Source organism: Cryptotermes secundus, unplaced genomic scaffold, assembly GCF_002891405.2.
Source record: "Cryptotermes secundus unplaced genomic scaffold, Csec_1.0 scaffold520, whole genome shotgun sequence".
Lineage (NCBI taxonomy): Eukaryota > Metazoa > Arthropoda > Insecta > Blattodea > Kalotermitidae > Cryptotermes > Cryptotermes secundus.
Window position 1 is genome coordinate 9,866 of NW_019725846.1, and position 23,464 is coordinate 33,329.

Sequence of the window (23,464 nt, forward strand, 5' to 3'; positions counted from 1 at the left end):
GAGTTCTACTGTAGCAGTCGGCGACTTCAGTTGTACTGTGACAGCAGCCGAGTTATAACGTGGCCATCGCCGAAGATAGTTCCGAGCAAGCCTACGAGAGTGTGTTATCAACAGTTCTCCAGTCAGCGGACTACAGTTGGAGTATAGCAGCCGTCGCGGATAGAAGAACCGGACGTGTGTGTGATTGTGTAAGTGGGAGCGTGTGATACAGTGATACAAAGCTCCCCTACTGCAAACGTGTAGACTACTGAAGGCAGAGCGAACTGATTTGCGCATAGGGTTATAAAGTGTGAAACCCCGCAACAGTGTTAACAGATTAATGCGATTAGGGTTATAAAGTGTGAAACCCCGCAACTGTGAGATAAGTAATTGTAGCCGTTATTTGTAGATTGTTAAATAAACCAATTAACCATCTCTACGGCGTCTTCAGTAACAAAACATGTTACAATATATATAAAAACATGCATCACACTAATCTCAAACAAGACTACAGTAATCTAACATAAGAATATGCTGCTAGCCATCCAGCATAAATAGTCCAAGATCATTAATTAATGTTGAAATTAAAATATTCTTCCAATTAGTAAAATTAATGTAAAAGAAGAAATCTCTTCAAGCAAATCATGTTGTGAGCTAAGTTCTTTACACTACAAGGAAGATTACTAAAAACCATAATTCCAAAATATGTTCCTTTTTGGAATACTGTTCAATTACATACTGGATAATGGAAATGACTGCATCTTGTTTGCTTTGTTTGCAAGCTGTTTGTGGTTTGTGCATATAATTGGACAGCTCAGATACAGCGAACTTAATGGGGTACTTTGCACGGTCGTGATCATGACTAATATAGTACCACAAAACAAATCAAATCAAATACCTGCAGGCAGACTCCCTTTCATCACAAACAATTGTAACCATAGTTTACAAGGTTGGTACTCACTGGTAGGCTTCTCTGGCAATTTGCTGTCATCTGGTGTGGGTGGCAAGGGGCGCTGTGTGCTCTGGAATGTGATTGGTCGCTGCTCCACTGATGGTGGCTTGTGACTGGACACAGGCAGTGCAGGACCCTTTTTCACTTCTGGCGTTGGAGCCCTTTCTGCATAACAATACATTACATTCCTTCAGACACACTGAGGCAGCGCAATGCTGATGGGTGGTGCCACAGCAAGCAGAAATCTGTGCTGTGTGGACCACATGTACCACACAGAGTTAACAGTAAGAAATATAACATATGGGCCACACGTTTGCAGTGTGGACCAGACCACAACATGGGAGGGGGGGGATAGTACAGTCACATCAAGACATCAGATTTCACTATGTCTGAGACAATTTCAGACAAACGTCACAGCTTCAGCGAATACAACAAATGTGTCTGTTATGTATCTTTATACATGAGACTGGAAATATAAAACTGTAAACTGGTCTGCTAAATGCCACAGAAATTCTTCTGCTTTTGAAACTCTGTGCTTTCCAGTCACTCTCAGATATTGTACTCAGCAGCAGCTCACTGTGATCCTCTCATTCTTGGAACATTTACTGACACCTCGCCAAGCAGAGTGACACAACAGTTATGAATGATGAGCAGAAAAGAATGTGAAAGCAGGCAGTCATGGCCTATTTTATGAAACTACCATGCAATATTCTAGGATAAACTGAAGAAAGCATCTAATATTCTGAACAGCCATTCTCCAAGTCACAATCAGAATTCTGGGCCTTTCAAATAAAAAGTCACTGTTGTTTGTACATGTCTGAAACTTGGCGAGTACAGATATACAGTGTGTGTTCAAGAACAAACATCTTCGAACATCTAATTCTGAGATGGATAGGGAATAAAGAAACTAAAGAAACAAAAGATAATTGCCCCCCCCCAAGAGATGAATCACAGAGAACAGGATGCATAAGAGAAAGTGAATAAAATGCCAGATCATAATATTAAAATGGAACCTACGCAAGAGTTGTGAAGATACATGAGTAGAATGCATTCAACTGACTCAGGGGACCATAGAATCTCCTGGCAGCTCAACTACTACCAACTAGCAAGTTAGCTCAGCAGTACAGCATCTGGAGGTATCCACTTCAAATCTTTGCTTCCCACACACCATTAAGAACATACACATTTTCTTACTTTTTTAAACAGTATCCACATGACACCAATGCAGCGCTGTTCACTGTAAGACTTTCAGCTTTCTGTGAAAGGGATTATTTTGGAAAGTTATAGTTGTAGTATTTAGAGCTGACAGTCCTCCAACGCTGAGTATGAGAAGTATTGGTAGTGGCGGGGAGTGCTCCAGCATGCCGACAAGTATGGCGGGGAATGCAGTACAGGCGTTATCAAAAGGAAATAACTTCTTACCTCATTGTGTTGCATAGTGTTGGTGGTTTAGTCTCGATGATGGTCACACATCCGATGTTAAGTTTTAAGTGCCAAATGGCAGACTATTATGACTATTATGCACTATACACTTTTCACTGTTATATACATGAAGAGTTTATTTACATATTACAACGGGTCTATTCTAAGGGGGCAACACCGGCAATGTCCGCACAGATATCATCTCCACATGCCTGTCCTTCCTCGTCACCACCAGATGAATCGGAGCTATCATCAGAACTGTCATCACTATCACTGCCAACATGGAAGACAAACTCCCGTCCTGCGTCCAAAAGGCCTTCCTGTGCCATTAATTGTTGCTCAATGTTCCTTACATGTTGGCACCTACGTTGCCATTCTTCTGCAGTTATGGAAGCCAATTTTTGGTCTGCCAGTTTAATGATGTCATCCATCTTATATGTGGTATTGTTTTGAGCAACCCAATTTTTTTACGGTGGCCCATATTAGCTCAATTGGGTTGAGTTCTGGGTGATACTGAGGGAGTCGTAAAATATTGTGATTGTGTTCTGCAAAGATTCCATCTATATTATAGGAAAGGTATTTCGGTTTGAGTGGTAGGATCATATTATATATGTCTTGATTCGGCAATGATGAAAAATCAGTGTTATTGAAGGTAGTAGGTGGAAGGTGATATTTTAGCCAGAATATCATAAAATCTCTTCTTCAGTTTGAGTTAGGGGTTCTGTTTAGTTGTTCATTATGGTAGGGAGCATTATCAATGACAAGGACAATTTGGGGGAAGGTTAGGAATAAGTCACTCCTTTAACCATTTTTCATAATTGGTGGGATTTGAAGCGGACATAGGCATTAGGGATGAAACATTGAGCTCCCCCTGCATGGATAACAATGAGCCATTTGCCTTTGGACACAGGAAAATAATCCCTGGATGGACGAGCAAACGTATTGAAGAAAAGCAGTGGCACAGACACAGAGAGCATGCACAAAAATAACACGCGAGTTGTGCTGAAAGTAAGAGGTAGCCGCTGCTGAACATATAAGCATAGAGCAGGTATCTCTTTGATTTTTTATTTTAAATTTAAATATAAATTTTAAATATTAAAGCTAAATTGAGAATTTAAAATTTTAAACCAATCGATGAGTCAATATTAATAAAGATTTTAAACATAATTGACAAAACTGACAAGAGGAGTTCTGGAATATCGGATGCCGACTGACGACAGAGCAATGAACAATTAGAAATCTGGAGTTTAAATGTTAATATTGAGTGCAGTGTGACAGCTACGTGAAGTAAAATACACTTGACGATGGCCGGTTGCGGCTGAAACATGTAGTATGAAAGAGGGGGGACAAGAACTACAATAAAGTGTTGCATTTATGATGGAGTTTATATTATACATATAGCTTTTAACTGAACTTCAGACGTCTGCTTGGACTGAAAACAAACGAATGACTAATCACAACCCCCCTCAACTTTCACAAATGGACCTGCCTATCCACTGCGCAGCTTTTCCTGGACTGTCACTTCTAAATATTACAACTTTATTTTGCTTCATTGTAGTATGTGGTGACATCTACTGACACTTGTCCATGCTAATCAACTAATGCAACTTACTTGTGAACATGCGTGGTGGTGCAGTCGTATAACAGATAGATGCAGATAAGCTCTTCTCCCTACGTGAAGACACATTAAATGTTGCTACCCTCCGAATAGCATTGGCCTGCTGCGGCATGAAGGTGGACATGGTACCTCTGACAAGTATGAACTGAGGGACAGACTGTCAGTTCTGTGGGAGACAGGTTTCCAGGAGACCCCCCCACTGTGTGACTGAAATACATGCATCCCACACAATGCTACACTCAACATACTTTCCTTATGTTTTGTTTGTGTTGCTCTAAAGATGCTATCTCCTGTTAAAACACTTCTGTAGTAATGTGAAACAAACCCACATGACTTCATGACACACTTCCCTTCACTTACACTGCTCTAATTCTGCCCCATGTGGAGGCCTCTGTGGAGGACTGTCAAGGATAGCTTTGGAACATATACCTAATTTTTTGGAAAATTTAGATAACGTATCACATAATGAGGTATGTCACAAAACTGGGTACATTTACCCTATAATTACAACTGTTGCTGAATGGGTGATGGTGTCCATTTCCCAGGGACAAAGCAGCTGAGGTGTGAAGCTGACCCCTCACCCCATCTACTTAATAATGCATTAATCTATACTTCCATTCCCCACTCACTTTCATAGCATGTTGCTTAATGAAGCACAGGACAACTTTACCTTTACTCTGTTGAGGAAGCACCAGCATTTACTTTAATCTGTTGAGATGTTCCACTTAACTTCTCAAATACCAAAAACATCTAGACCATAGTAGTCATCGTGTCCAGTAACAAAATGAAGAATATGTATAAAAAATTAAAAATATGAAAATTTCTTTTTACATATAAGGTAAATATCTTAATAAGAGATACACAAAGATTCACAAGGACCAAAATGACAGTCACTTAACATAAGTAGATAATACGTATAACACTTAATTCGGTTTGATTTACTTCTGGAGATTAAATACATGACCCCTCCCCCAGCACTAAGAAGAAATGCAAGAACTTTAGGCTGTTTACCATCTTCCATAAACACACAAAGTGACTTAATATTATGGGGGTACATTTAAAATGACCACTGCCTGAACAGTCTTCATAAATTCATAATCCATGCAATGGCTCTCTTCAGTTCCCTGAGTCAGATGTTTGGATAGGACTGTAAAACAGGCCATGGCCACTTCCTGTACAGTCATTACCAATTCATAACCCAGATCATCGGTTTTCTGTTACTTCAAACCTCGAAGCAGTTCACGGTCACTTCTTGCAGAATCCTCACCAATTCTGTAGTTTCCCCAAATCCTAGTAACTTGTTATGTTACCTTGAGCCGCAGTGCTGCACTCTGGTGCCAGTACATAATCATAGCGTGACAGCAGTCTCCGCAGAGGGTACAGGAGGCGTCTCTTCATGCCGACAGCAACATCAGCCATCTCACTGCAGAGTCGCTGCAGCAGGTTCTGGGCCAGAGGCCCAGCAACTCGCACATAAAAGCACATAATGACCCACGCCCCACCCGGGGCAGGTGCTGCGCAGGGGTGACCCTAACAGTGTGGCCCATTCTCATGCCACATAGTACAGTCACTATCCACACACACCCAGAATACCAGTGAAGCAGGATGTGCTACCCCCACTCAAATGCACCAGGTGGTTTTACCTCAGTGACAGTGTGCTACATGTGGAAGCAATAGGTAAATACAAAATTTGGTAGCGATGCCTCTTGGAAACTATCCGCCTATAAATAAGAGTGTGAGGATGTGAATGGACTCAGCTGGCTCAGATCATGTCCAATGGTATGCTTTGGTATTAGCAGTATACATGACAGATCATTTATGTTATAAGACCTGACTACTTAGTATTGAATCCTGAAACTAGAACCACAGTTGATGCAACTACATGCAATTTGCAGGCAGGATGGGACTCAGAACATTGCAATTTCCATGGCTCATTTCATATTCTGCTGTATTTGCTATCAAAGTCATAACATCACTGAAAGTGATGGGGTTTTGCTACTGGGGAAAAGCATGAAGTCCATAGCCAACAGTGCCAGAGATTTGAAACTAAGAGCTTGAGAACATGCAGAATAAGTACTGTGATGCTTATATAGTGGTTTCCCTGTCTCTTGATTGGGGTCAACAAGATGAATGGCTGACCTCACAGCTGCCAGAATGAAGGTCATGACCCCAGAGGTCACATGTCAGAGGGAACACAAATTAACACAGTGGGCACATTCTACCATTGACAACATTGCACATAGAAGGAAATAATTATGTTACTGCATTCTGTTTGATGCTCTCCATATCAAGAATATATCAAATACAAGATTTCTGTAAACAAATTATTTATTCAATTAATAAATCACATCAACTTTCTGAGCTCTGAGATTGCGTTGGTGACTATAAAGATCGCTGTCTCATAGGATGTGAGGCGTCCAAACTACAGTGTTTCTGGAGAAGCCTGTTTGTCTCTGTCTTCAGGGCAGAAGCGTAACTGGAGGGTGCGAACAAAGTGAGGTGGTATGGATACAGAAAGAGGGAACACTGGGACTGATGTCCCAGTCTGGTACCCTGAAGATGGAGGCAGCAGGTTCCTCTGAAACGTTAAAATGACTTACCACACTACACAGCATCACATCAGAAGGGTGTAGCTTTAACTATGTTCGACTGTTTTGAGCTTCATGTAAAGTTGTTATACCAAACCAATATATAATTTGCGCCACTTTTAATATACACTGCCAATACCAAGTATCATAAAATCTACTGAGGAGTCTGAGAGATTAAATGTGTAGATGCATTGAAATTATATCCCTGTTGAACGTTCATGCAAAGCAGTAACACTGACATGAAACATTTTTGTGTCTGGAAAGCAGAACAGAATCTGTTGCAATGGGAGCTGACTAATACCACAAGGCTCAATACTGCTAATACCAAAGACCCCTCCCCCAGTCCGCGATCCCATAGTGCATTCTGACATTCTCCCTCAACGCACTTTCTAACATTTTATATGATATCCCCCTGCCGCAACCTCGTCAACCTCACAACAATAGCAATGACAAGTTACCAGGAGATATCACAAAGTTTCTCTCTCATTCCATAAGCTCTTCAGTTCGATACACTTGCAGTTCATCCTCTTCTGTCAAAGCACGAGTCCGTGTTTCACAGCCACACAAAACCAAAACAGTTTCTGCATAACGTAATGACATCACAGCTCATAATAAGTCAGTGACTCTACCTACTTCACTGATATCACAACACTTGCACCCTGACTCAATTATGGATGAAGGCAGAATCTGGGATCTAACATCTGCAACACAACTCTGCCCACTTCACACGCACACCGCTCACAACACAGTGCTCATCACGTCACCCTCAGTCATGCCCTACTCCCTCCCTGGCTCATCTTCCCACAACACCAGACACTTGCAACAACTGATGGGAACAGCTGGCAGCCCACTGATAACGACATCCATCATAACATGTTCTCCCACATAACAAGCAACCTTCTTGATTGAAGAATTATGAACACAAGAAAATTCCATTCACGTTTCCAGTTAACACTTCAGAAGGACACATGTCTCTCAGACAACAGCTTTACACCACAGTACAAATTATCACGTTTCCATCTTGCAGGATACGAGCTCTGAAGGTCATTGAGGCTTTGAAAAATTCAGTAGTATTCCATAACACAGTACAGAGACTTTCCGATGGCATTAAATGTAGGTTGTTAAGTTTACCTGTCGCCACTTTGCAGTGACATTTCAGCAAAATAGAAAATATATTACAGAATGTGAGTAAATTCCATATTCCAAGAACATAATAACAAGTAAAATATCATTACAACAAAGTCTCTGAAATACTCAATATGATACATTGAAAACCCCATTTATGGCTTTAGATAATGCAAGCTTCATCACTCAATATGGCTGCAAATCAAAATGTCACACTGACATTACACATCAATTTCACAAAATCTGATTAATGGTTCACTGACATTTCAGAGGAATGTATTGCCACCACACTCAGGGATGAAGAGAAAGTTCAGCAAGTGAGTGTGGGAAAGTGATATGGATGTAGGCAGGAGAACATACCAACAGAAGAAAGGAGCAATAGATATCTGAAACCCAAGATAAAAGTGGCCAAGGAGGGGGAGGTGCAGTAGGTATGCTTGGACAGTAACAAAGGAAGGACAGCCCTAACATGGGTATGAGGAAGACAGGGGTGCTCTCTGGTGGGGGATCCATATCACCGATACAACCGAATGGCACAACTCTTATGTGCACAAGCCGAGCCATCAGTTATCAGGGCCGTTCTGTATGAAGGCCGATGTGCTGCTACTGCAAAACAACACAGAGAGGAGCACGGCAGGAGGCCACATGTGGGAGAGATTTGCCTCCACGCCACCCATACACCTTAATGGCACAACTCTCATGTGCGCAGGGCGAGCCCTCAGTATGGGGCTGTGCTGTATGAAGGCTGATGTGCTGTTACTGCAAAACAACACAAAGAGGAGCACAGCAGGAGGCCACATGTGGGAGACATTTGCCTCCACGCCACCCATACACCTTAATGGCACACCTCTCATGTGCGCAGGGCGAGCCCTCAGTATGGGGCTGTGCTGTATGAAGGCCGATGTGCTGCTACTGCAAAACAACACAGAGAGGAGCACAGCAGGAGGCCACATGTGGGGGACAGATGCTATAGCACAAGGGGGGGGGGACTGCTGCACGTTACGTCATGAGAACCGATGCTAAGTAGACTATGGTAGAGAGAATACACTGGGAGCAAGAATTCACTGTGTATCCACAGAGGCTGCACAAGTCACACAGCACAGAGTGCATCCCACTCCTGCAGGCTCACATTAAGGAGTTATCAGCATCTCCTGTCATGCATGTACTCGTATTGCCATCATGAGGCCTGCATATATTTGTTACAAATCTAGGAGCCACTTCCAAAAACTAAGAATCAGAAAGAAGGGCAAAATACCTAAAGTGAGAAAGTTTCTTGCTTTTATTAACAAAAGGACAGTTGAAAAATCTACATGCTCATACATATCAGAGTGAGGAATGATGACACAACAAGCAGAACGGTTGGAACGTCACTCCTCCTGGAACAGTAACACTGTACTGACACAATTCTCATTTTCATTCAACTCAGCGGTACTGTACACATGCTTGTCCCCACCAGCAGAGGGCTCTGAAGTATGAGGGGCAGGACAGCCTTCACAGCACTAAACATGGGGCAGGGCTACATCCAACCATCTCAGTGTCCCCACCTTCCCTCATGGTCCACCTGGTGCCAGGTGCCCTTCAGTGACTTGGTGCTTCTCATTCAAGCAGCACTGCTCAAGGCTTATGNGGGGGGGGGGTGACCAGTTCGAATCTCGGCTGGAAGACTGGCGAACCTGAGTGAGGCATTCTGTGGATCTCCTCAGACTACCCAGGCAAATGACAGGACAGGAGCACCACTTCCTTCTGTATCTGTTCTAATTCATCATTCTTCACTTATCATCCTATCATTTGATACTACATACACAAACTGAGCTACTGACAGAGCCATTAAATAAATCATAAATAAATAAACATACAACCATTATTTTCCCTCATTCATTCTAGATGTTCATGAAATCGCAATATAGTATTATATGTTCTTTCCACAAAGTCCATGTTTCACCTCTGAATATACTCATCACAATTTGCTGTCAGATGTCTGCAGCAACACTGCTGGGCAAATACGGCACTAATTCAGACACAATCCCTCTCCTGCAGGAAGTTCAAATCAAAAATCTTTTCTTGAAAACAACCCATTCTTAAAATTGAATTGGTATATACATAATTAGAGATCTATTTTAAACATGGAACATTTCTAGTTTAAACGGTACTTAGAAAAACGTAACAGGAAAGAAGATAACTATTCAGTGAGCTCTGTGTCTGTTTTGTAATCCTGAGATACAACAAGGCTATGTGACTGGTAACCAAAATCTCTGTCAGCAGTTACCCCATTACAATAAATAAAATACCAACCTCTGGAATCTTGTGAGCTGCTGATGGCTGGGCTCCGGAGCTTTCTGAAGAATTCGCCTAACCGTCCTGTTACACCATCCCCTGAGTTTCCAGGACTGCATGAACTGTCATCCTTGAAAAAAAAAAAAAGATCATAAAATTGGCTTATGAATGTCTGACACTCATTGTGCCCATATTTCCTAAGTTTTCAGATGTAGCTTGACAGTCCTAACCAACCAAGTCCATACAGCAAAGTCCTTGAGAAACTGATGGTCACTCAGCTGGACAGCAAATCCCTGCATTTTTTGGAACCTGAAGGTTCATAACCGTGCTCACAAGAGCCTGCCCTTGGACCCTAACCTTAGCCACATCAATCCAGTTAATGCATTCGTATCCTATTTCTTTACAATCCATATTAATATCTTCCTCCAAAGCACATGTAGGACACCCAACTGGCCCTTTTGCTTATGCTTACCAAAAAAAATTGTACACATATTTCTCAGTTCTCACATATGTCAGCACTCAACCCTTTGACTGGCATTCAGCTGTAAATGAGGTTAACAAACAATCTGCCCAACTGACTGAACTTCAGCAGCTGACTGTCTACAAAACTCTGTTGTTTGGGAACCAAAACATTGCTAACATCCTAAGCCAGTCCACAAAATCCATTTTAATGCTAATAGTTTCTTCCTGCATAAGTGTTGGACTGACAATTCACCCCCACCCAGTGTAATGTGATTGGCTGGTTTAAAGTTTGTCCAAGTCAAAGTACAAGAATTTGTTTCACTATCACATAAAGTGGTCAATGAAACTCCTGCTAGATACACAGATGCTGCAATGTAAATAATTTCAAACAGTAACCAACATGAATAGGAAAAAGCAGGGGGTGCTGAGGAGAAAATTCAAACCTGAGAAAGAGAAGGTGAAAGGAAGAATATAAAAATTGGTCAGAAAATCTCGAGGAAGAGATCTTTTGGGAGATACAGACATAGACAGAAGAATGTAAGACAGAAGCCTTATGTAATCCATTACATGTATACATCTATAATCAAATGGACTATTTCCACATCCTAGGATTTTTGCCTGTATGGATATATGGAAAATAAAGGAAATGAATGAATGAATGAATGATATTGAAACGGGTCTTAAAATTATGGGGTTTGAAGATGAGGATCAGATTCCATTGGCTAAGGATAAGGTCCAGTGACAGGATCTTGTAAACATGTAGTGCATCTCTGGGTTCTAAAAAGCGTCTTGAACAGCAAGTGGGAAGGAGCACTGTACTCCATGGAGTAGAACCACTTCCCAAATCTATTCAATGTTTCTATTTTACACAACCATTCCATATTTTGTAGAAAATCATCTGTGGCAACACTAATCTGTTCAGTGCCAATTTCTGGTTTGTATATAAGTCAGCTGAAATTGAGATCATTTTCACGTAATGAACGAGCATCAACAGATCGCACAGGCTCAATGTTCATGTAACACCATCAGCAGCCACAGAAATCACAGACACACTTTCACTTATTGTTTATTTATGTACAGTTTACTTAATGACATTGTCTCTAAACCAGAGTGCACAGCTTCAAATGGTAGGATGCTTAGTGATTAACAGATCATAATGGATCTGCAAGGAAGCTGCTATGACCTAACTGAAGGCACTAGGCTGGCATCTGCCTGAAGAAACTGAGAAAAACCATGAACAATCTAGGTTGATGACCCAGTAATATTCAAACTGGTCACCTCCAACATATGAGTCAGAAGTATTGCAACTTCAAGCTAATTTGCTTGATCACATTTCTACAAATTAAGGCATGAATCTTACACTCTGAAAACTTGACACTCCTCTCATCTGAGTGTGATTCATCAGGACACTCATGGTTAACAGTGTCAGCATGAGTCTGAATGCCATCCATTTTTGCAGCCTTCCTTTCACGAAAATCTGATTTCTAGGCTGTGGTCATGGCTGATACAACTGTTTCTCAGGGAAAATATGTGCTGTACTTATAATTCACTGCCTAATAAAGAATTCTCTTACCGATTTTCTCCTTGGAGGTGATGGAGGCTTTATGGATGGCAGGGATGCATCAGCAGGTTTGCTCCAGGGTTTGGCAGGCAGTGGCGGAGGGCCCCCAGTCCTCGGGTCTGCGGGCTGCCCCACTGGCTGAAGGTAGTACTCAGTTCCATCGCCAGGTAGCAACTGGGCTGGTTTCTCCTGCAATGAGTGACTAGGTTTCCCTCACAGCCTCCACATGAACTGCAGCACAATTACTCACACTGTTTTCACTCCCAAGCTGTCCAGTGCACCTCGCGTGAACATCCTCTCAACTACCTACCCCCCTCCCCCACAACATGTGAGCGCCATATGGGATAGCACATTAAATACAATAGCAACTATGCCTAGGGGCTGGCCAACCAAGGAATCTGATTTCAATTGCTGGCAGAGACAAGAGATTTTTTCTTCTCCACAGTGTCCAGTACAGCACTGAGGTTTATCCAGTCAGATGGCAGCCATTTTTAAATTTATTCTCATCCTAATTCCATCATAAACCTAATTTTCTTTGTTAATGGTGTTTCCAACATGCTTCAAGACTTCATCCTGTGTGGTAGGCCACACTGAGTAAGCAGCACACTCACATTCTCCTTGACAGACTCATATTCATCTGAGTTACATTCCTCACTGTGGTGTCCCTGGACAGCCTGCGACTTGTTGGCATGTAGTGGCAATGTTGACGGATGCTGGGGGATCTTTGTGACTGGCCTACTCCGTGGGGGAATGGTCTCCAGCGTTCGCCTCTTTGCCTGAGCACTGGGCATGGGGCGTGGGACAGCTGCAGCCAGTACTCGCTCCTCAAGCGACTTTTTCAGCTGTGCTGCCAAAGCATCTATGTTGGGAGCATGCACCCCTTTGTCCAGACTCTCATAATCTTCTTCATCAAACTGTAACAGAGGAAAGTCTTCATTTCATTGCAGTGTGATGCAGTCCCATTACATCTGTACTGGGAGTACTCAAACTGCCACAGATAAGCTTATTAAATCTATCCTATGAGCACTGGTGGGAAACTGGCATAGCTCAGTCATTGTAGTGACAGACTATGGGTTGCATGGCTGGAGTTCAGTTCTCGACAGGGGTAAGAGACTTTTTCTGTATGCCACAGCATCCAACTGGCTCTGGGACCCTCCCAGCCCCCTATCCAATGGATACTGGTTGCCCTTTCCTTGGGATAATTTCATTTCATTTATTCACCTTCCATAAATCCTGTCAAGAATACATTCTCCTGAGGATGTGGAAATTGTCCTAGTTACAGTCACAACTAAGAATTATAGTCGTCATCCAATGGCATATACATTTGTAATAAAATACTGATAAACATATACAATATAATAAATAAGTTAATTTTAGTAGTAAAAGTAATGGCAAACCTTATACAATTTGTACAGTTTTATACAAGTCTATTAATTAAAAATTCAATAGTTAAAACACAATGTCATTAATGAGTTTTGTATAACATATATTAATAGTATAATAAATTGAAATAAAGACTAGTATACAGTGATATAAAGATTGTGTATATCTAAAATACGCAACTAAAACCCAGAACACAGACTGACAATCTTGTCTTCTTTTAACTGTAAAGCAACTCAACTACTCGCATCTTAAAAAGATTTATAACGGAAATATTCCTGTAAAGAATAAAAAGAATGTAATTGTAAAAACTGTTTCAATTGCACCTCAAAACTCTTAGTGTCACTCGATATATCCTTAATATGTTGTGGTAGATTATTATAGACCTTTGTTCCTAAACAATAAACTCCCTTTTGGTATTTACTCAAATTTACAAGAGGCTGATGGAGATTATTTTGCTGTCTGGTATTTATTCTATGAATCTCTGAATTTACTATGAATTTGTTTCTGTTTTTTATCTCAAAGAGCATAAGAGATAGTATATGTACTGAGATGCCAGAGGTAAGATTTCTAATTCTCTAAATAAGTTCCTGCACAAATCCCTCCTTCTGCATCCCAACATAATTCTAATTATATTCTTTTGCATTCTAAAAATGTTTATACTTTGGGGTGAGTTCCCCAAAAGGGTAAACCATAATTTATAATAGCATTAAAATAAGAGTGATAAACCATTTTTAAGGTATTTATGGACGTGTATGGTTTAAGCGATCTTATTATGTAGCAGACTGCACTTAGTTTAGAACTAATATACTCAATGTGGTATTTCCAGCTCATTATGTTATCACTGAATATTCCAGATATTTAATATTGGATACAGATGTAATTTGTTTTTTTATCATATACAATTCTTATTTCAGATTTAGGATTATTATTTCTAGCTGTAAATTGAATGTAGTGAGTTTTGTTAAAAGTTATAGAAAGTTGGTTTACTTTGAACCACTCATTTATACTATGAAAAGCATTGTTTATATTTACACAGAGATCATCATAGTTCAAACTTTTAACTAACAAACTAGTGTCATCTGTAAATAATATAGGTACATTTTTATCATTTATAGTTTTGGGTAAATCGTTTATATAAATGAGAAATAACAATGGACCCAGAATCGAACCTTGTAGGACACCATGTATAATTTTGCCCCATGTCAAAAATTCATTGAGATTAAGATTTATATTTGTAATTAAAATCCTTTTATATCTATTTCTGAAATACGATTCATGCCATAGTTTAGCTTTACCTTTTATCCCGTAGAACTCCAATTCTGACAACAGAACCTCATGATTAACACAATCAAAGGCCTTTTCAAGGTCACAAAAAATGCCTCCCATTAAGTTTTTGCTGTTTAAGGTCTTACAGATTTCATTCACTAACTTGTATTTGGCCTCATCTATTGAATATTTTGTTCTAAAACCAAATTGTTCTTCCACTAAAATGTTATTGTTATTTAAGTGCTCATCAATTGAATGCTCATAGCTTTTTCTAATACCACCTTTAATGTGCATATTTTTTCATTATATGGCCCCTTATTAGTTTCTAATTTTACTATATCCCATATGGTTTTATTTTTATTTTTGGAATTTTGAATTTTGTTATCATATTTTAGTTTTTTAGCTTCCTTAACCTTTAAACGCTGGACTTCGAAGTAGTGGTAAGCTTGAGCTGACCGGAGTTTATTTAAATGCCCGCTGCTGGTGTTCGTTTAAATGCCCATTGCTACTCTGCGTTTAAATGTCCGTTCCTGTTAGGCGCTTGTGTTTAAAAATGCTGTATCTAGCTCAATTTTTATGATAAATGGATGGAATTAACTTTGTTTATATCAACAAAAACATAGTGTCGCATATTATAACGGAAGATTTGAAATTTTTAATACAAAGTGTTATACTCTATTTTCAATTTTCTGTGTTTTAATTTTGATGCGTACTGCAAAAATGGTTTCCCAGTTCTTCACAGAGTTGTTCTGCATTATAAACTCATTTCTGTTTGTAACACTTGACAAATTTTAGCAGTCCCTGGTGTCATAAAACAGATGGAAGCAATAAAATCATTTGGTCTTCTGCTAGCCCTGCTTACACTCTTCGGATTTTCGAATCTTTTGACTGAAGGACAAAAGAATGAAAGCATGGCTATTCAAGAGAAAGCTAGAGGGGTCCCTTCTTCAGTGCTAAGATCTTCTGTTAGAGCTGCAAAAGATTATTGCCCCTTCTATTTGAATGAACAGACAGCTGCATCCTGGCTGAGATACAGAGTGTGATCTGTTTTGTGTGCGTTCGTAGTGAAATTGAATACTGTAGTATAATTTCAGCCTATATATACATCAAGCAGGTAACAACAAAAAAGGTATGTACATCAAATTTTACAATATATTTCTAACATACCTATCTGCAGAATCTGCAATAAAATTAACTGGATCGTGGATAAGTTTTGGCATAACTCATACGTATATTTTTATTTGCTGTTGTTCATTTAGATATTATTTTAATTCCTCTATTAGGGTTTTACTCAAGTCTGTCTGGTAATTACTACATTTAAAAATAAATATTTAGGACTGTGCATGCGTTTCTACTAGCGGCGTGTACGCGCACTTCCACTAGCAGAGTTTAAATGCCCGACTGTCCAAAACGGGACACTTTGGCCACGACGACCTTACTCACCACTGGCACAAACGGAGCACTTCGGCACTTAAAGGTTAATGACCTCAGATAAAATTTTACAGTATTTTTTATAATAGTTTCTTAATTCTGAATTATTACTGTTTCTATATGCCATATAGAGTACTCTTTTATGTTTACTGGACGTTATTATTCCTATAGCAATCCAATAACTTATTTTATTTGAAATTTTAATTTTCTTTTTGGAAAACTAGAATAGTAAATTTTCAAGTGTCTAAAAATGAGTTAAACATTACATTAACATAATCATTAGAAAATGCTGAGTCCCATGTTTCATAACTTAGTTTAATTAAAAACTCATTCATTGTGTGTTTATTTTCCTTATTATTTTAAATTGTTTAGCATGTGTTCTCATGTTTATTGTTTTAAATGTTATGGATTGTGCATCATGATCAGACAATCCATTTATTATAGGCCTTATAGAATAATTTTCCCTTCTAGTAATATCGATGAAATATTATCAGTGGCTGTAGCAGAATTTCCTTGAACTCTGGTGGGAAAATTTATCGTACTTATTAAATTATAAGTTCTCAATAAGGTATCTAACTTGTTTTTCTTTTCACTATCAAGAAGGTAATTTATATTAATATCCCCACAAATAATATATTCTTGTGTTGAGGTATATATATTTCTAAGTATTGTATCTAGTTTTACAACTCTTTAATGAACCGTCACAACACAGCAAATAGTAAAACATCAAAGTCAGCGTACAGCTGTGGCTTTGCTACATGTTTCGGCCACTATCGGCCATCATCAGGCAAATACATATCAACAAAAATCTACCATTTAACTGCAATCATAAAATGGATATAACACTATTAATCGTATAATTTTAAAATTGCTTATGTAAAAATACAAAAGTTCAGATTATATAAAAATTAAAAATTGGAAGTATTATAACAAGATAAAATATTAATGATGTTTTCAAAAACATTGAATCAGTCGTTAGATATACTTTGTGTGCGTTTCCATAGACAATAGGGAAATTTGATATTACTTTATATAGAAGATTTTAAGAGAGGCCCATGGTGTAGCTATTAATGAATTGTGTAATGCTGCCTCGTCATTAAGAAGAATTGTCCGTATTGCATGGAAAGCAAACAAGTCGTCCGTATTGTCAACGAGTCGGCCAAAAGAAGTACAGTATACACCATCGTCAGAATCCTTTCAAGTCTATCTATACAAAGTCTGTTGGAGCTCAGCTTTAACTTAACAGCACATACCTCAAAATATTTTCTTTACAATATTTTTTTAGGTCTATATTTATAAATTTCAAGCTTGTGCATAGATAGATACATACTCCTCCTTTTTCATGCAAGGTTCTACAGTAGTTTGCTCCTAGTTTATAAGAGTAAGAATAATTCGGCCTGGGCACGTAGCTGGCCACTCACCTGCACCCAGTGCCAAGGTCAAGAATGGTGGAGCTATACTTTCACTCCACCATGTCTTCATGGCGTGGTGCTTAATTAATAAAGCACAGGAACAACTTTATCATATAAGCTTCAGTTCTGTCTTTAACAGGTTGAAGGTCACAAACAACAGACCTGAGCTGACTTTAATTACATCAACTTTTCCACTTGTGTGTAAAAAACTGTTTTAGTTGATGAACACAATACTGCAAACAATATCCTCATACTTTTTTTTGCTACAAGTGCCTGAAATCCCAGTATTCTCTTTGCTGAACCCTGCATTATGTACTTGCAGATTTTTACTTCTGACAAGTTTGCTGGTATGCACACCAGCAGACACCAGCTGATATAAAAACAGTGATAGCTATTAATGATTCCATGAGAGACAGTTGTGGCTTCTTGCCACAGTTCAATGCAGTCCATGGGGGTAATGCGCCTATACAGTGACCACTCAACATGCAGTTAGTACCTGGTCAGTGTTTTCAGGGACGTTGAGGGTGCTGACCAGTGACTTGACGTGTCCATAACAGCCACTCTCCCTGTAACAGAAGGCACCTAGCCTGAATCCTTGACATCAAACATAATGTTTTGATCACCCCAATCGATGTTTGAGTGTCAGAAACACTAGTGACCAAAGTACAAAAGATGACTGGTTATTTAGTGAGTGAGGATATCTTATGTTTTTGAATGGTGCCATTTCAACTACAGATGTTACATAAGTAAGGATACAATTGGAGATAGCCATAGCACTCTCCCAACACTGCAATATTTGTGTGTGTTGAAACTCAGTGATAACACAATATTTTACAATGTTTGTGCATTTTCAGCAAGATTCAAGCAACTACATGCAACCATTGTCATGGGATCGGCAATACAACTGTAAAACTTCCAATTGTGAGGGTCTCCACAACAACTTACGGTGGTACTGGTGGCTTTGGTAGGTTATGGCTATCGCTAGGTGCCGATGCTGTGAACGTTGGTTTTAGAGCAAGTGCTGGAGGACGTACTGGTATAGGAGGCTTCTGCAGAATCTCACTGTTACAATACTCCACCTCAGTCTCCCCTTCTGCAGTAACTGGGCTGGCCAGACTGGAAGCCTGCAACTAGAAAACAATGCCAGCTTAACATGTCAGGAGCCCATGGCAGAAAGGCTGAGGACAACTTCCACATATTCTCGGTGGATGTATCTCATAAAGTCTCCTCCATCTTGCTGCCAACCTGATGCTTGCTGCTTTCTAAATGATGCCCTGGAGATCATTTCATGGCAGCATAACCACTATGGCATGTCTGGTGTGAGCAAATTGACACCACCAGAATTCAGATTAAGTCAATTTATGTTTCATTTTTTAAATTGGTCTCAGCAGATTATGCTGCATCAAAGTACTCTAACAGTGCAAGCACAAGGAGGTTCATCTGATAACCTTTACTGTCTACTGGACAACAGTCCCAGGCAGAGTTTCTTGAAGATCCATTTCAATATTATCTCACCTTACTGGCTTCCTCATCATCACTGAAGTCTGTGTCCCATGAGTCGCTGATAGACCTTGTCCTTGTCCCTGAGTCACTGCATGCCTGGTGAACATCCAGGCTGTCAACCACACCAGAGGGCATGCTTGCTGCTGCTGCGTTGTTATGACCCACTCTGAAAACAAGCACATTTTGCTGCTGAGAGTTTATAACTGTATGGGAAGTGGTCATGGACTATTTTAAGACTGTTTTCAAACATCTGTGTGGCGGAACTGAGGAAATCCACTGCCCAGATTATGTCAGAAGAAGTCAAAGAATTTGATATTGTGACTTTGCAAAGAGAAATCAATTTTGGCATAGGAATGGGGGTGACAAAATATGTGTACTCACGTGAAGCTGTCTGCCTGTAGATATCTCTTGGGCTGTTCAATCACATCTTGTATAAAGCGTGCCAGCTTCCTGCAAGCATGAGTCAGTACACTTCAATTACCACATCACCAATCTTATGTTTTGGCTGATTATAAATTGTTATACAAATATTTTTTTTTCATGAAATTCATTAAATTATTGTTCACTTTTACCGACTGTAAATCTCTTAAATTTTGTGAGTTTCGAGGCTTTCACAACAAATGTATGCACTGAAATATTCTCAGGTGATCGACCATATCAATATTAATTAAGTAAAATGAACGTTCTTCCTCACTTTCTATCAGATGAGTGACTGCTGTCCTTGCTGATGTCCTGCCTGGCAGAACAGATTCAAATTGAGGAGTTATCATATCCTGGTAACCTGTTGCTTAACCTGGAGAACAATGTCATTCAACCTCACTTGGCCCTTCCAGTGCATTAATCTGGAGGGGGGGGAGGTGCTTGCATTACACTGTCCCTGATGATGGCAATACAGCAAGTCTTCAAAATATTAATTTTTAAATCAACTTTTGGGTTGCTGCTTCACCTAGAAGGTTTCACTATTGTTAAATTTTACTTTACTGTATTATTCAGTAGTCAACCTGAGTGCCAGTAAATGTTGCTGAGGACATGTCCAAGAAGGGAGGTTCTAATAAACGGAAAAAATTGGGGGGTTTGCAGGGAGGGTCACTGCTGGCAACGCATACAACTGACTCTGTATGGTCCATCTCGAAGTCATGGGAGGTTCAATAATAAGCTCTGCCTAATCATAATTAAGATTAAGAATGGGGGCATTATGTCATTAAGGGTATAAATTTGAGTAGTTGAACTCAATTCTGGGCGTCTGCTGGGATTTTTGCTCATTCAGAAGTAGATCCTCCAGGCACAATGAACCAAAACTTGCGTATCTTCTTAATATTATAACCACCACCTTCCAACATACACTTTCTAAGCAATAGGTGAATTCGACATTTCAATCACAGTACTCTCTTCTGATCTGTGTCATTCTATAGCCCGGTAAATGTTAACCAATATTTCGTAGAAAAGTACAGCCTCCGTCTTCTTGGTCGAATACAATGCCGAACGAGAAACATCCGACAATTTTACAAGTGTATTCTGCCAATCCTTATTCGATGATGTGTGTTTCCAAAGTAAATGCTCATATTGGTTACTTCTCTTTTACATACCAACCATAAGCTCGAGTCACGACCGGTTACGGCCGTTACGACTCTCTATAGCTCTATAGTTCCGAAGTTTTCCGACTGCCGCATCGCTAGGGGCCGTGCTGCCACCTGGCAGCAAACCTCGTTAATTGCTAATTCCTTCTAAATTTACGGTCCTATTTGTCCCTTTTCGACTTTCGGAAAAGAAAGTCCAAAAACTTTCATTTCTTATTCTGCAACATGGGCTTAGAAAAAAAAAGTACTGTCAGATGTGGGGTTCGAACCCACGCTCCCTTTCGGGAACCAGAACTTAAGTCTGGCGCCTTGGACCGCTCGGCCAATCTGACAACGCGTTGGAGAGCTCTCTGTGACTGTACCTCAACACTTACTTGATATTAACTACTTTCAGATCTCTCTTCCACAAAGCCAATTGCCCTTCAGTTAATTCCTGGAACAAAAAAAAAATTCCAGTTAAATAAAGAAATTATTGAGAAAGCATGCTCCGTGCCATTGAAGACAGACAAACTATCCAAGAGACAGTGGAGTCAATGCTGCCAGTTGTAATACAACTTTAGTATAAAGAAAGCAGTCTTGTGGGATGTGGCACCGCGTACATGTGGTGTTAACCGACGTTTCTGAGGAACGTATCGCCTCCATCTTCAGGGTAGAAGGAAAAATAAGAAATCCGCAAGCGAAGAGACCGTGAGAACCTGAAGATTGAGCCGATACGTTCCTCCGAAACTCGGTGCCAAATCCCAGAAGACTGCTTTCTTCATAGTCACCGCCGTGAAAACCTCACATCTTACAACTTTCGTATATTCTCCGAAACGAATTAAGTGGTAAATTTCCTGGACGCAGCGCCTTAATACCACCTATATGCTTAAATTTAAAAATTTTGCTTAGTGGGGTGGGGGGGAGTCCAACTGGGTCCACTCGGCACGGTGGCCACTGACTGGCCTATTGTGATGATGTAGAATTTTGTGGAATGAAGATTGGCGGCAGGGGAAACGGAAGTACTCTGAGAAAACCCGCCCAAGCGACAATTCGTCCACCACAAATCCCACTTGACCAGACCCGGGATCGAACCCGGGCCGCCGCGGTGGGAAGCCAGCGACTAACCGCTTAAGCTATGGCTTAGTTTCACAATATACCAAAATAAATATTTAATTTTTCCATTTCGACAATATATTACATAAATGCATAATCTGTGGCGAATCGTTTATAAAATGACACGCAACACCGTCCAGTGTGATGAACTAAAAAAATACATCACACTGGACGGTGTTGCGTGTGACGGACCAGGATGAGCCAAATCAGGTTTCTGTTATTTGAATGTTCACATGTTAAGGGTTTACTTTCAGTTATACGTATACGTTGTAGTACTCCCAACATTTTTGGTAAATTCAGGCCAATTTCTTTTGTTGACAAAAATACTATAAACAAAGAGACTGCACTTCCGCCCCCTGCCGCTAAGCACCTTACTCCTGGTGGCAGAAATTCAACCGTCCCCTTGGATCGGTGGAACATACAATAAGACGTAAAAATTCATGAGATATTTAATTCCTTATTGCGTATTATGCAGAATAATAATATGGGAACTAATCCAGTTTCCTAGTACCGTCATTCCAACGTTTACACTTAAGACCCAGAAAGCGCGAGCGTATCCATGTGTTCATGCAACTCGCACATTTCGTCTTTTGCTTGCGAAGGGGGAGTCTCCTAACTGGGAGCTATTACTCGTATGAGCTACTGCAGTTCAAATCCTCACAACCCGTGTATCCATTATCTTCCCCTAATCTCCTTCTCAGTCTTGCACGTGACCACTTATCAAGAAGTTTTCTATCTGAAATTCCGTATGCATTCCCCGTTTATCTAGCCAATTTGTAAGTCCAGTCCACACTCACCTCTTGCTCTGACTGTCCAAAGAACAGTATAAATCTCATGATTCCTCGCTTAATTAGTGTCTCTCAGATCCGAATTTCTTCTTTAGACGCCTCATGGAGTGGTGCTTAATTAAGGACCAACGTGAAAGCATGGCTCCACATAATGTCAACATTGGAATTAGATGCAAGTGAGTGGTTTCACCCTAGCCGCCTTACCCCCGAAAAAGAGCCCCCAGTACTCACTGGACGGGAGGCCGGGTGGACCACACAGCCGATGTGGTGACTGTGGAAAAGAAAAACAAAATGTGCCCCTCCAGCCCTGAACTACTGAATACTGGCCCCACGTCGGTTAGATCTCGTTACGAAGTCTATCAAACTTCTTCAGAATTTGTCGGTTTCTTCGGTAAAATCTAAGCAACAGGCAGTGGAAATACCTTAACATATGCCCAGTGCCTCAGCCGGAATGAGGCACCACGACGGTAGTGAGCCCTCAGGTTTCGCAACAACTTTGACCAGGTAAGTAATCAAAAGCTGGACAAGAGGAGACCCTGTGCCATGAACTTTAGTTGTCGTTACCTATCTTCAGGGAGTGCATCCTGTTGTGTTAGCTTATATTTCTTTATTGTTTTTCCCTCTCAGCACAACTATCAAAATCTCATTCACATTTACCGTGTATAATGAGTTTATTGGTCTTAATGGTATGGCAGTGTTCTACATGAAATATTCCGTTATTTAGTTGATGTATACTGAATAAAATGAACCGATACTCACCAAGAACAAGTCACCGTCCACAACCCGGTTCCTGATCGCCTCGCAGCACTCCCCCAGGCCGTGCTGCAACAATATACACCAATACGGCTTCTTTCTTAGAAAGAAATCGTGCGACTTTTAAAGGGCTGTGTTTTGTTTCCCAAAGGTTTACGCGACAGAGGCTTTGTTAGCCACATGTTCAAACGCATGCCCTTGTTATGGAATCTTCGTTCTAGTTTTTCATCAAGCAAATGGTGTTTGGATGCCGGTATAATTAAAGACCACGGCCTAAT

The 23,464-nt window shown here is 40.3% G+C and overlaps 1 protein-coding gene and 1 non-coding gene across 9 annotated transcripts in view; both read right to left on the minus strand.

The window, feature by feature from the left end:
- The window catches only part of LOC111863720 (B-cell linker protein), a 35,861-nt gene that overhangs the window by 9,846 nt on the left and 2,551 nt on the right, over positions 1-23,464 (minus strand). For 3 of the 8 annotated variants that reach the window (XM_023850288.2, XM_023850286.2, XM_023850285.2), the window contains exons 2-11: positions 23,193-23,255; positions 20,928-20,986; positions 19,358-19,426; positions 18,989-19,142; positions 18,419-18,603; positions 17,970-18,039; positions 12,593-12,895; positions 11,994-12,170; positions 9,977-10,088; positions 941-1,096 (exon numbers count right to left, since the gene is read on the minus strand). In XM_023850288.2, coding sequence (XP_023706056.1) covers positions 941-1,096; positions 9,977-10,088; positions 11,994-12,170; positions 12,593-12,895; positions 17,970-18,039; positions 18,419-18,603; positions 18,989-19,142; positions 19,358-19,426; positions 20,928-20,986; positions 23,193-23,255 — 1,348 coding nt within the window. The other 5 variants (XM_023850287.2, XM_023850289.2, XM_023850290.2 and 2 more) reach the window with 5 other exon arrangements.
- On the minus strand, positions 20,802-20,885 carry Trnal-uaa. The gene has a single exon. It is a non-coding gene; the product is annotated as a tRNA-Leu (tRNA).